The 13847-nt window shown below is 43.6% G+C and overlaps 1 protein-coding gene and 1 long non-coding RNA gene across 2 annotated transcripts in view; one reads left to right on the top strand and one right to left on the bottom strand.

The window, feature by feature from the left end:
* Positions 1-13847, bottom strand: part of LOC124199985 — a 225479-nt gene that overhangs the window by 103393 nt on the left and 108239 nt on the right. Inside the window, exons 8-9 of the long non-coding RNA XR_006877114.1 lie at positions 10490-10604; positions 3023-3182 (exon numbers count right to left, since the gene is read on the bottom strand). This is a non-coding gene — a long non-coding RNA (uncharacterized LOC124199985). The remainder of the gene's footprint in view (positions 1-3022; positions 3183-10489; positions 10605-13847) is intronic.
* On the top strand, positions 3854-13059 carry LOC124199973 (homeotic protein Sex combs reduced-like). Its single transcript, XM_046596050.1, has 5 exons — positions 3854-5033; positions 5127-5639; positions 10742-10938; positions 11141-11237; positions 11366-13059. The coding sequence occupies exons 1-5, from the start codon at positions 4532-4534 to the stop codon at positions 11380-11382; spliced, it is 1326 nt and encodes a 441-aa protein (XP_046452006.1). The 5' UTR covers positions 3854-4531; the 3' UTR covers positions 11383-13059.

The following is a 13847-nucleotide window of genomic DNA, read 5'->3' on the forward strand; positions in this document are numbered from 1 at the left end:
ACGGACGATATGCTCAACGTGTCAAACACAAGCCAATAACGAACCGCGCCATACATGCAGGTATCCCAAAGTTTTTTTGTTTTTTTGTTTGTCTATTTTATCGAACTTTCGGTGCGCAATCGAAACTTTTTCTTGTCTGAGAAATGTCTGCGCTCTTCTTGCCCGACAAGAGAACGATAGCGTCAAATGACGGTTGCATAACTGCGCGCTCTCAAAGTTATCATTCCGTTCCAATCTTTTCAGTCATCGTTTTCTTTTTTTTTTCTTCTTCTTCTTCTGACATCCTTGTGTGCAAGTATTACACACGCCGGAGAAGACCACGATTCGTATTCTAAGCCAAGTTATCGAGATGCCGTTGAATCAAAATAAATCTTTGACACCGGGGGGAAGAGCAGAGGAGAAAAAACTACCACAGACAACTCGGAGTCGTCCAATGTCCTCATATGGCGGTCATTGCGCGTTTATAGTGGCCGTTCATGTCGCACAGAGACAACGGCAGGTGCGAATCGAATTCGTCTTCGTAAGAGAGAGAAAGAAAGAAGAAAAAAGAATCAAGCAAACAAAAGAAAAAGAAACGAAACAAACAAATGGCGTACCGTACGAAAAGAGAAGAAGAAGATCTCTTTTCTCTCGTCCATCAACCTAACCCCCTTTTGGGCCACTCCTTATTCTTCTGCACGCATTACATTATGTCTGGTTCTCTTCTTCTTCTTCTTCTTTTTCCCGAAAAAAACAAAAAATGAATCGACGCCGTTCATCATCATCAAATATGAGTCGCGCGCTCTACAGTCGAGAGCACACAACAGAGTTTTTAGTAGTTGCTGTTGTTGGTAGTGGTAGTGTTGTCCCTGTATGGAACACCAAAAGAACTAGAGAGACAAAAGGGACGGTTCATGATAGAAAAGAATGACTTTATGATGATGACGAAAGACTGTGTCACGAGAAACCAGATCGATTTCTCAAGGTGGACGTCATCATCATTCCCCATTGGACGAGGAGAGACACCAGCAAGGTCTACCGTCGTGTAGGACACCACCCCCTTCCTCTCCCGTATTCGACCGGTCGCTTTGTCAACGACCGGCTGTGAAAAAAAGGCCAAAAAAGATATGAAAAAAAGAGGGAGTGTTGGTTATAAAGCAGACAAAAGAAAGAAAAAAAAAACGATAATCCATGTGCATAAAAATAAAGAACATTTCAATTTCTCTTCCCCCGCTCAGTATTACTTGTTACGCATTCACTATGCAAATGCGTAACAAATTCGTTTCCCCGTTTTTTGAATTTGCAAATTTCGTCTGGGTGCTTTTTTATATAAAAAAAAAGGTTGAATGAGAACTCAAAATAAACCGAAGGTCGCTCAAATCAAAGATTTCATTCATTCAATCAATCGTGATTGTCGCGCCCCGTTGTCTCTCAATCAGTGACTATTTGTAGCCTTAACCCCGACCTAAATTTTTGAGTTTGGCGTATGCTATACATACACATGTATGCCATAAATTACATAGTTATTTCGGAATAAGTAGAGAAGAAAGTTGGCTCTAAAGCGAGTCAATATCTTAAATAGAAGCTGATTTTCTAGCGTCAGAAAGAATACAAGTTAAAGAATGAAGAGAAGAAGAAGAAGAAGGCCGTGTGCTCGAATGATGGAATCGTTGCGGCTCCATTGTGGAACACTTCGCAGCCAACAAGAGAGAGAAATCTACTTTTTCTCTCTCTCTCATACAAAAACAACAATAGAGAAGCATAAGGACGAAGGGGGGTTGGGATAGAAGAGATAAAGCGCTAAGGTGGAGTGAAATGAAAAAAATAAAAAAATAAAAAGGTTTCGGTTCATTCTCGCGAGCTGCCATTGGTTTCCATTCTCTGCTTCAGCCAACGGGAAGACCGTCTCTCTCCCCTCATCCTCGACTTGTTGGGCCTCGATTCGCAGCGCCAACCAAGCGCTGGGGCTGGCGGCTGGTCTGATGACGAAACCACACGGAACCCCCGATGCCGAAGTCGGGACGGACCCCCTAGCGTGTCATTCCCGGCTTTAGAAAAAAGAAAAAAAAAAACCCTAACCAAGAAAAATATTTCCTTCTTGAAACTGGCTGAGAACTTTTTTTTTTTTTTTCAAAAAAATCCTGTGTGTGTCCTCTCTATTATCTACATGTTCAATAACCCCGACGGCGAGTATTGTCCAGGCAATAAGAGAGGGGACACGGTAAAAAAAGGAGAGGTCTTGAGTGAGCAGAAGCAGCAGTAAAAATGGCAACTGCTGCGAAAATGACAAAAAAGGAGAGGCAAAATCCCCCTTGTAAATAATAATAAAAAGGAAATCCACAGTGCCATAAATCCTTGCCAAAAAAGAGAGAAAAAAAAAGGTCGCCACCAATGTACAAGTCTACAAGCGCACAAATATAAGAAACACCTCACTCTACTACGCGCAAAAATCTTTACCCTACTCGCGATACCATCTTCTCCACCTTTTTAAGTATGCAATCGTTTTCGAATGGAAAAATCATCCGGAACACGACCGTCTGTAAAGCAAAGAAAACCGTATCAAATTTGTAACCTGAATTTTATAACTGTGGGGCAATTCCGGCAGTTCATTTGGTGGTCAGAATCAAATAAAGCCGAGATAAAACCCATGATTTTTAAGGCTAATTAAAGAGTACTGGGGTAATGGAAGCTTTATAAACAGTTCTTGGAAATTTTGATTTCAATTTCAGAGAAAAATTTTCATTTCTGATCAATTGAAGAAAAAAAATAGAAATCCGAGGCTGCTGGATAATTTTGCGGCCGGATATTTGTATTGAAAAGAGCCGCTGTGCTTCTATAATTCTGCCGAGCGCACTGAGGAAAAGCCTTTTTTTTTTCTCTTGAATCCAGCCAGCAACAGTTGATAAACTGGATTTGAATTTCCGAATCGATTCATTAGTGTCGTTCTTCCCCCCTTTTTTTTCTTATCGCATCTATACATCGGTCAGCTTTACATCTTACATCGCATAGAAGACAGAGAGAGAGAGGGAATACCAGTTCCTACCTTATTTACACATCAGCTTGTTTCTTGTCCACCCCCCGCTACCACCCCCGTCCTCCGCTGGCTGGACGCAAAAGAACGGACAACTGGTTCACTATCGGCTCCAATTGCCTCCTCCTTCTTTGGTTATTCCCTTTAGTCTCAACTGGCTCCGGTTAAGTTCCTAGAAATAAACAGCAACAAAAAATAGTTAGAAAGAACCCAACCTAGAGAGAGAGAGAGAGAGTGAGTGATTCAGGTATAAATTTAGGCGATATTTATTGATTGCGCAAGACTATCCAATCCGCCCTCCCCAAACAAAAAAAAAAAGAATAGAAATTGATTGGGAGTTGAATGACAAGTTTTTGGCGTCTGCCATCATCATCATCAGAAGTCGTAAAAAAAGAAAAAAAGAATTCGTGATTAATTTCCAACGGCTCCGGGCCACTTCTGACCTTACACGGCATTGTCTTCCGTATGATAGCCAATGATTGGAAGCTAGAGAACTACGGCAAGTTCGGCAGGGGAAAGAAAAAAAAAAAAAAATGAGGCCATGAGGAAAAATGAAAAGAAGGAGGAGCACCGGAGGCGCGGTTCCCAAAGATTTTCAAAGGGGAGGCTGTGACTGTGAGATTGTGCGCGAAAACGCGCAACTTTGGCTGGCCCGGCAGCACTGGGCTCTCTCCTAGCGCGCGCAACATACGAGAAAGATGCGAGTCATTTCGTCAACAGCGGGGCTGTGTGTGTGCAGTATTCTCTTGTCTTTTTTACTTTTCTCTTTCACACAGAAACACACACACACACACAGACTCTGTGGCCCTTATAACACCACCTCCCAGCCAGCTGGCCCGGCCCACACCTCTCTTGGCATTCGTCCGCCAACCTCCTCTCTCCTTCTGGCCCTCCCGGCTTAGACATCCCCACCACCTTCCCAGCAGCATAACACAGGGCCGCCAGCTTACATACGCATTGCTCTCTCGGGTCCAGTAGTAGTAGTCCAGAGTTGCATAGCCCCCATAGCGTATCCCCCAAAAAAGCCAAAGTGTGCTGCAAGAGAGAGTAACGCGTGCAGTGTTCGGCCGACGCTTGATTACGAGAGTACTACACAAGAGCATAGACATCATTCGCCTCTGGTTCGTCAGACTTTGCAGTCGTGTGTCCGTCGTCCCAATTCATCCGACTTGTATTTCAACTTGAACCCGAGACGACCGGCGACCAATACAGCGACGTCGGTTTTGCTGTTGTTTCTGTTTTTCTTGGCGGGCTTTTACTATTACAGTGCGTGTTACATCATTCGATCGGCACTTGAACCGATCGCCAACTTTTTTTTTTTTTGGTTTTTTTTTAATTCAATTTCGAAAGTGATCGCGCCAATTTCTAAAGTGATGATCTCGGTGTCGTTTCATCCGATTGATTGAAAAGACATTTCAGTGTTTTAGGCGAAAGCGTCGGTAATTCCGCGTTGAATAAACAACGAGAAATTCAAACCTTGCCCTTTGTTTTTTAACTCCCGACAACTACTACTCCCCCGCAATGAGTTCCTATCAGTTTGTCAATTCACTAGCGTCGTCGTGTTACGTGGGTCGAGGATCGACCGTCGGTGCCGGCGGACCCGATCTGTCTGGCATGTCGGCGGCCGACTATTACGCCACTGCCATGAGCAATTACCAAAATTGCTATGGCGGTGGTCCGGTAGGAGTCGGGCAGCCTCAGCAACAACCGCATTACGCTGATTTCGGGGCCAATCACTTGGTCGGCCAACACCAGCAACAACAGCAGCAGCAGCAGCAACAGCAACAGCAGCAACAGAGTCAGCATCCGCAACACACCATGCCCATGTCGCCAATGTCAATCGGCGGAGGTGTCGACTTTACCATGTCACAGGCGCTGCACGTTGCCCAACAGCCGATGCAGCAACAGCAACAACAACAGCAAAACAGATTGCAGCAACAGTCGGCTCTCCAGCAACAGCAGCAGCAAATGCGCGGCCCGTCTGCCCAGCGCCTCCATTCCGTCGCCAGTCCCGTCAATTTAGGTAACAAAATTCTAAACCCAATTTTGGCGTAGGCCGCAAACGTCAATTTCTATTTCATTCAAATGTTATTCGTTAAAAAAAAAAAAATTCTAGGCGGGGCCGTCGCGACGCCGAGCAGCTGTAAATACGCCGGAGTGCCGGACACGAAATGTCTGGGATCTCCACAAGATCTGAGCCTAACGACAACGACGTCGTCCTCTTCATCATCCAACGCCCTTTCTCATTTGAATGCGGCCGTTCAAAACGGTTTGGGCGGCGGTGGGCCGCCGCTGGCTCCGTCAAACGCATCCGTTCCCGTCGCATCCTCCTCATCTTCGTCCACGTCCGTCACGCAGCCCTCGTCCAAACATCACAACAACCACCACCACAATAATCACCAACACGACGGTTCATCGGGCAAATCCAAGCAGAGTCAGCAGCGCAACAGCCACCACCACCACCACAGCAAGACGGTCGTGGCGGCTGGAGCGTCGTCGCCGTCGTCCGTTTCATCCGTCTCGTCGGGAGACAGCGATCCGCACAGCCCCGGCCAGCACGACGGCGACTCTAAAAATCCAAACGCTCCGCAAATCTATCCCTGGATGAAACGCGTCCATCTCGGTCAAAGTAAGTGGCAAACCCCCAAATAATATCTGTTCAACAAAATCGTGCAAGAATAGCTAGAACTCGTGTCATAGGCCTCTTACAGTTGATTACGTGGGTCGTAATCAAGTCATTACCAGTGCACACTTGAGGGAGGGGGAGCTATCCATCGACACCCTATTCTGCGACTGCCGAAGATCATCAAGAGTCCCAATGGACACAGAGAGAGAGTCTCCCCTCACTTTTGTGTAGGCCTAGACGATCATCGCTCTTTTTCGGCTAGGCCTACAACAGTAGTAAAGTAATGGATGCCGAAGAATCAAACCAATTGAGCAGCAGCAGCAGCACAGTGCTGAGTGTGTTATGCCATCGTCGTCTTTCACCATTCTTCACGGTGTGAATCGTTTTTTATTGCAGGCCTATCTCAGTCACACAAAACAGTGTTGAAAAATCCTCCCCCAACAAGTTGTTAAAAGACATTAACGACCAGGGCCCAATGTGAGGTCACTCGCAGCACGGCATTCCCCGAGACCCAGTCGCAAGAGTTACGACCTGGTGGGTCAGTTTCCAATAAATTTCACCCCTTAAAAAAACGTAAAAAAAACGTGCGGACAGGAGAGACACACAGAAAAAAAGGGCCGCCTGCCGTATATATTTTGTACATAATGTACTCCACGAGCTAATGTTGTTCAACAGTTCTTAGCTAGTGAGTTTACGACCGGTCGTTATTTTATCCTTTTACTACACCCGGCATCAGGAGGGAATCCCCCCCCCCTTTTTTTCCATCTGCCTCCTTATTTACTATTTTGTACTTTTTTAACTCTTGCGAGTGTGTTGTGATGTCACGAAAACAGTGTCGAGTCCGGCGTCGTTACAAACTCATTCACACTCTTGTGTTGCCTTGTCAGCGCTGCTTTATAAGAGAACTAGACCAAGAGGGGAGGCCAAAACAATCAGTCAAAAACGTTATTATACAACCATTAACACATCGTTCGTTTTCACAACAGCAAGACAAGACTTGAAGAGAGTACTATATACTATGTATAAGGAAAGAGCGCGTCGTCATATTTATAGAAGAAACGCAACACTTCAACCGACTACGGCTCGCCTTGGCCGGTTCACAAGTCCTTGATCTCGAATTACCATGTGCAAGTTGAGGGTTTTCGGGGGAGGGTAGGATAACCTATATATACAATACAGTGTGAACCAGAGCACAACACAAAATAACCAGATAGCGAAAAATGCCGAACACGAACGGGTGGTGGCGGCGACCGTGAAACAAGAGAGGAGAAGAGCGGCCCTTGAACTGACAATTTTAGGCCAAGAGTCTGGATTCTATAGGAAGGAACCAAAAAAAAATGAATCCTACATTGTTTGGTTGCCTAACAAAGCTTCCCGGGTCATATTTGAACAAGACTTCGCTCGGAAAAATTTCGTTTAAATGATGAAGAAAATGATTGGCGATCAAATTGTTGGGCCTAAAAATGAAGGGAATGCAGGCCTAATCAGATCGTACTATTAGTGATGGACAAATTCGTGAAAGAATCACAAAATAAAAATAGTTCATTCTTATTCGTGTGTTTGGGTTTTAAAAAATTTCACCCACTCGTTTTGTTTGACATATCGACAATTTTTTTGCCTCTCTTCTTTCGTGATTGTTTCTGGAATTTCCTCGCCCGAAAAATGTCTCGCATTTATTTAATAATCCTGCTCCAAGAATGAGATACTACAATTTTAGCGGATTGCATTGATGACGCAGGCCAACAAGATATTTCCTCGTTCACATTTACTCGACACGAGTTCTTGCACGTAACTCAAAGTTTTTGAAACAATTCAACAAGACCGGGCTCGGTATTAGCGTCAGTTTAAGCAAACAAATTAGTCATTTCAAAATCCCCCCCCCCCTATTTCCAAAAAAATCAGACAGGCCTAGAGTTAGACATTATTTTTAAATGATTTCTTCAAGGAAATAAATGTAGAATATCGGTTGATATTCAAATCGCCAAATCTGCAATTCCGATAGGACGCGTGAGAGACAGTTTGCATTTAATCAAGCGTCTGAATTGCATCACTCAAATGCGTTCGATCGATTATTCAAAAATAAAAAAAAAATAAATATTTAAAAAAGGTGTAGTCTACAACATACGCACAAAAAAAGCTAGTCTGAATTTCGTGATGAAGCCAATCAGATTTTTTAAGAAAAAAGCAATCTATACAAATTTGGGTTAGACGATCAAACAATAACGAATGAAAGTGTACACGAAAATGCCCGCCCTTGCTTGCGGGAATGAAGGACTGTGCGACGTCTGTTACTGCCAACGTGAGTTTGTACGTGTGTTTCTTTCTTTCTCTCTCTCTCTGGCGCCCATGCTCCTTTTGTTCGTTCATTTGCATGTTCCCTTCGCATCCAGTGCAAGGAATTGATGTCTGGTTAGCATATATATTTATATTTTCCCGTCTTCCTCCTTTTCTTTGGGCGTGGTGTTGGTGCAAGGGCAATCAATGTCCGAGGGCCAGCGGCCAAAGGCTTCGCCAGTTAGAAGTCGCACATGTATTTTCAGTTGGCACTGGTGGCACTGGTGGCACTTGGCAAATCTAACGTCTAACAAACCACCGCCGACTGATGGAATTCTGTCTCATCGGCATTCTAATTCAAAGTCACATCATCTTTCTTTTCTGCCTCAAACTTTGGCAACTCAACTGAGCTTCGCCTCTCCGCTGCGCATAACAATAGTTGATTTTTTTCCCCTGCCATTTTCCACCGAAAATTGAGGTCGCCAGCCTGACCTTTGACGAAGAGACGTACAGCGATGGCTGCCCTTGATATTAGGAAAGCACAAAAGACGATGGCAAAAGTTTGTGAGATAGAGAGAGACTCTAAAGAAAAGGTTTCCTTCTAGCCTGGATTTTGCCAGACGGTGCAAATCGCATGATGGTTTCCCTTTTGAATGACATTTACGAGCCGTCGTAAAACTGGCCAAAAGTTTTTTTTATGGCCCTGTTTTGCAACAGTCTTAACCAACTACCGTACATATACCGTACACTCTCCAGGAACCATTTATTTGTTTACAGCCCGTCCATTTGCCGAGACTACCGTAGTATATACCACTTTGTATCAACATAAACACGTTCACATTTCTACCAGCTCCAACTATTAGCAACAAGTCCTCCTCCATAGGCCTAAACAGCTACACTTTTTTTTTTTTTAAACAAAATCTAACTTTTTTGGGGGTAAATTTCATTCCTGGAATGCGAAAAAGGTTAAAAAAAAAAATCAGATCCAGGTATTTTATTACAAGCCAAACCCTATTTGAGACTCGTGACGTAATAAGACCGCGCTTGCCGTCATTCCGCCGCATAATGATGATGATGATGTGCCAATCAACTGGTCATTAAAGTCTCTTCCAACATCAATCACTCGTCATCTGTGTTGTATAACTATTCCCGCTTGACTCGGATTCAAAGAGGAAAAGGTAGTTGTTTTGTGTAAAAGACGCCGCCAGTGTATAGAAAAACGCGTGCTTGGAATTCAACCAGTCTCTACGCTATCTCTCCACCGGCAAGAAAAGTCGAGCGCCGCATGGCACGGAGCGCACACTCGTACGACTCGAGCGAGGCCTAAAATCCTCCCCTCTTTCCCCGTATATTACACAATAGAGCCAGAAAGACTGTGTTGAGAGTACTTCTCATTCCATCTCCGCCTCCTTGCGACTCCATCAGTGCTCCAGTAGATTAACAGCAAATTGTGCATTCACATCAGCGGTCGCCGACGTTGGAACGTGGGCGTTTATCGGTTCCTCGATAGATTTCCGTGTACAAGTTCCATTGACAATTCTATTCGTGTACCTACGGGACCATAAGCACATAATCTAATTGATAACCCAGTAAATGCACCTTTTTATAGTTTCTTCCCCTTTTCTTCCCAGTTATCGAAAAAAGCCCAAAAATGGGAAAAGTTCAACGTCCACTGTTTCATTTCCAATTTGTTTAGCTCCGACGAAAATTTCCATTTTGAAAACTTAAAAGAAAGAGAGCCCCCCCCCCCCCTTTTTGAGTAAATTTGCAAATTGCTGCCGGACTTTACACAGTAACACACACAAAGCCGCCGTGTGTACTGTTAAAGTGATAAAAGCTAGCCACAGAGGCAAATAAGCAGCAGCAGCAGTGGTGAATTTGAACTATTGTAATGAAAAGGAGCTGCTCAGGAGGGTGAAAGAATAGAACTAGGATAGAAACCGTTTACAATTTCTCATATTTGAGAAAGAGTCTGGAAAAAAAAAAGACTGGGGGGTTCGAGGGGGTGACTTTTAAGACATTGAAATGGAAACCAAAGTTTCCGGAAGCTGGTACTTTTTTTTCTCTCGTCGTAAACGTGTGCGCAGAGGGTCTTATGAATTTCATTTCCCTTCTTTGAAAAGGTTGACAACCCAGCCCCCTCCCCCAACCCCACGTAAAACAAGAGGGAAGAAAAAGTAAGGAGATTGTCACGACCAAAGAAGAAAAAGAAGAAGAAGATGAAGAAACCGAGAGTTTCTACTATAGTTCCAGCTCAGTTTGGTGGTGCAGCGCACCACTCAACCACGTATAACCCGGCATCTTTTTTTGGCGAAGTACCGATAGCGGACGATTGGTACACACACATGCGCCGCAATGAGACACCCAAAACGCTTTCGCCGGCGTGTCCATTCCGAGACTTATAATAGAACAAAAAGATGCAAACCACCACCTCACCCCCCTTTTTTGGTTTTAAAGAGTCCCACTAACAGAACGTTCATGCGCGTCCGGCTGTGGCCGGTGCATGTTGCACAACGTGGGGCATTTACTATTATTATTATTGAAAAAAAAAAACAACCATAAAACGGAAGCGCACGCACCTGTGCGATGTGACTGCGCATTTCCTGTTCTTTCTCTTCTGCCGGTTCAAGTCGTCATCTGATTACGACGTATTGACCGTTGGCTGGAAAAAAACCGACAGACTTTCCGGAAGTTCTGCAAAAGAAACAAAAAAAAAAAAAAAATTGACATTTTAGGCATTTTTCAAATTTTAAACAATTGAGCGAACAAGGGAAAAAAAATTGAGTGAATTAATTGGCGAATTATTTATTTTTTTGTTTTTGTCCAAATAGACGCAGTCAACGCTAATGGAGAAACTAAGCGCCAGAGGACGTCGTACACGCGCTACCAGACACTGGAACTGGAGAAAGAATTCCACTTTAATCGCTACCTGACCCGAAGGAGACGGATCGAGATCGCTCACAGCCTCTGCCTGTCTGAGCGGCAAATTAAAATTTGGTTCCAAAACCGGCGCATGAAATGGAAAAAGGTTGGCGCCGTTACACACTCTTTAAATATAAAAGCGAATAATCTCGTTTGAAAGTATAAGGCGATATATTTACTTTTTGTTTTTTGTTTTTTTGTCTTTCTTGTTTGTTTGAAACCAAACTTTCGCTTTCTCAATTCGTCCCTTCTTTTCTGGCTATCGATTTTTAACGAGCAATTATTCATTTTGATGATGCACGATACAGGAGCACAAGATTGCCACTATGAATATGATGCACCAGCACCCCATGATGTACCACGCTCACCATCACCATCATCATTTAACGATGGCCGACTTGACTGGTAAATAAGACAAGACCCCAAAATCGGGGTCGTGTGCCACAGTTATAACCATTTTGAAAAAAAAAGACGAAACTAAGTTCTAACAAAAAACGATCTACAATTTTTCTAACATTTTGTTCGTTGTACAGGTGATCACAAGATATAGCTAGCGCAGGACGTTGGGTTCTACCCTACTAGTACACCTGTAGGACCCGGCGACTACAATTACCACCAATACGGATCGTCACCAGCCTCCACCCAATAACGGATGGAAAGCCCAGCACAGACAGATCATTAGGAGAAGAAAGATGGATAGAAAATGGTCGACATTGTGTCGAGGCGCTAAACACTCTCTAAGTACTCTAAAAAAAATCTTTGTGTTGCTATAAAAACATTTTTTGCATGTGACTTTGATTGTACAAAATTCTAAACAACAACAAACAACAAGACAAACAACACAATCGACAAGACGAAGAAGAACACTCTCCCGCAAGGATTGTTTCCTTCATCCATAAGAATTCAATGAAATCTTCGATCGAGAACAAAAACTGGCGGCCGCAAACAAGTGAGAAATGAAAAATGAAAAAAAGGCCCCACCCGATGTTCCAGTGTGACTTTGTGTGTGCGGTACGATATTATACATATTCTAAAAACCTCTTTCCCGTTGTTCCTCATCGTCGTCGTACTCTATACTCCTCCTCCTCCTCTCTTCATCTGCCTGTGTAAAAATAATACCGGTATATGTGCAAGTGTTTCATGCGCTGCGTGTGCCCATTGCAAACAATTTTCTGCCACCTCCTCCCCTTTTTTCCATAATTTATTATTATTATGCCATGTGGATGAGTGTGTATAGAGAGCCATCAATATTCATTCGACCCAAAAAAAAAAGAGAAATTTCGGTGGACCGCTGAAGCTGGATTTTGTAAAAAAAAATAAAAATAATGTGACGCTTTCCGATTCATAATTGGATCACTTAACGGTCGTACCTAAGATCGTTAATAATCCACGGGAAAATAAAATGGGAAAACAAAGCAAAAACGAGAAAAATGTATTACAGCTGCGCAAAAACATGACGGCTCACGTTCTCCCTCACCCTTGCGCGTCTGTTTTCGACTCATCTTTATGACTGTCTCCTTTTTCTCTTTCTCTCTCTCTCTCGCTACTTATTGTTCTTGTATTGCACACACTTGCGACAGACACACACAAACAGATAGGGACGGCCAGCTTTCATCTCGTCTTCGATTATACATAGAGTACATACACCCACGTACACTCACAAACACAAACACAAACACACACACACACGTACACACTGGCTGTGTTGAACTGAACTTCTTGACGATGTGCCGACTTGTTTCTCTTTTTGTCCACTTTGCGTTTCTCTCCAGTTTGCAAATTCGAAAGTGTCGTCTCTTTGTTTTCCCCCCCTCTCAATGTCATCATCGTGTTCTGCTTTGAGTTGCCCTTCGTTTGATTGCCAATCGTGTGTGTTGACTTTCGTTGTACGCCGTATTACCATTATTACTATTAAATAGTTGTTTGAAATGTGTTTGTTTTTTTTTGCCGGTTTTTCAGTCCATGATTTTCGACGACCCTAAAAGTCGCAAGCAAAATCATCCTATATAAATGCAAAATTCTTTCTATTATTTTGGTTTTTCACTCCTTGACTCCTTCCCCGCTATTTTGGGTGTGTCCTTTTTTGTTTTACTCTTTTTTCCATCCCCCGAAAAAAAAAATATTATTCAATATTATGTGTGTGTGTATGTATTCATTTTGAGCGTTGTTTTATTGCCCCATAATAATTAATTATAATAATAATAACAATTCCGAGTATCGTGCAAGACATTCTCGTTCTTTCCTTTGCTTCTCGGAAAAACCAACCAAACCGAAATTGAAACGGATCGAAAGCGGAAGGGCAACGGGTTGGTTGTAAATCGACCCTCATCCAGCCGTCGACTATTTCCGTGAAGGCTCCGTCAGCACGGACGCGATTGCTGGGGGTTGATTTGAGCAAAAGAGTAATGAATGGAATGCCAGAAGTTCTACAGGTATTCAGAGACAAATAGAATGTCCCGTCGTACTAAGAAAAAATAGGGAAAAAAACAAAACAAAACAAAAAAAAGAAAAAAGAGTCCCGTGCGGATGCGGTCAGTGTGAGATGAGAGAGCGCGAGCGAGCAGCCAGATCTCTCTCTCTCCATATCGTAACGTCGCTGCGGCCCTGTTTTGTCGTGTGCCCGTCTGTGTATTTAGTGGTAAGACTCTAGTCGCTTTTAAACCAAACAGCAGAAGCCAGAGTCTCGGCTTGTTTTCCTGCAAGTCTGTTTTTACTTGGTCCACTTTCTCATGTGCGCGCTCGGGCCTTGGCTGCACCACAACGAGCCAACAGATACAACCCGTGAAGTTTCAATGCGAGCGGCGACAAAAGTCTCGACGAAAGACAACTCGACAGATGCTGCAGCTACCCGTGTTGGCCGCCTATATGCCACACTCTCTCTCGGCCGAGAAAGAAGAAAACACAATCACCAGGCCGATGACACCACTTGTCTTCCGCTTTCTCTTCATTTGACTTTGTCCTGTTGTGACCAGAGAAACGGAGGGGAAGACCAAAAAATTTCAAAAAATAAAATAA

This window comes from Daphnia pulex, chromosome 8, assembly GCF_021134715.1.
Source record: "Daphnia pulex isolate KAP4 chromosome 8, ASM2113471v1".
In the NCBI taxonomy this organism is placed as follows: domain Eukaryota; kingdom Metazoa; phylum Arthropoda; class Branchiopoda; order Diplostraca; family Daphniidae; genus Daphnia; species Daphnia pulex.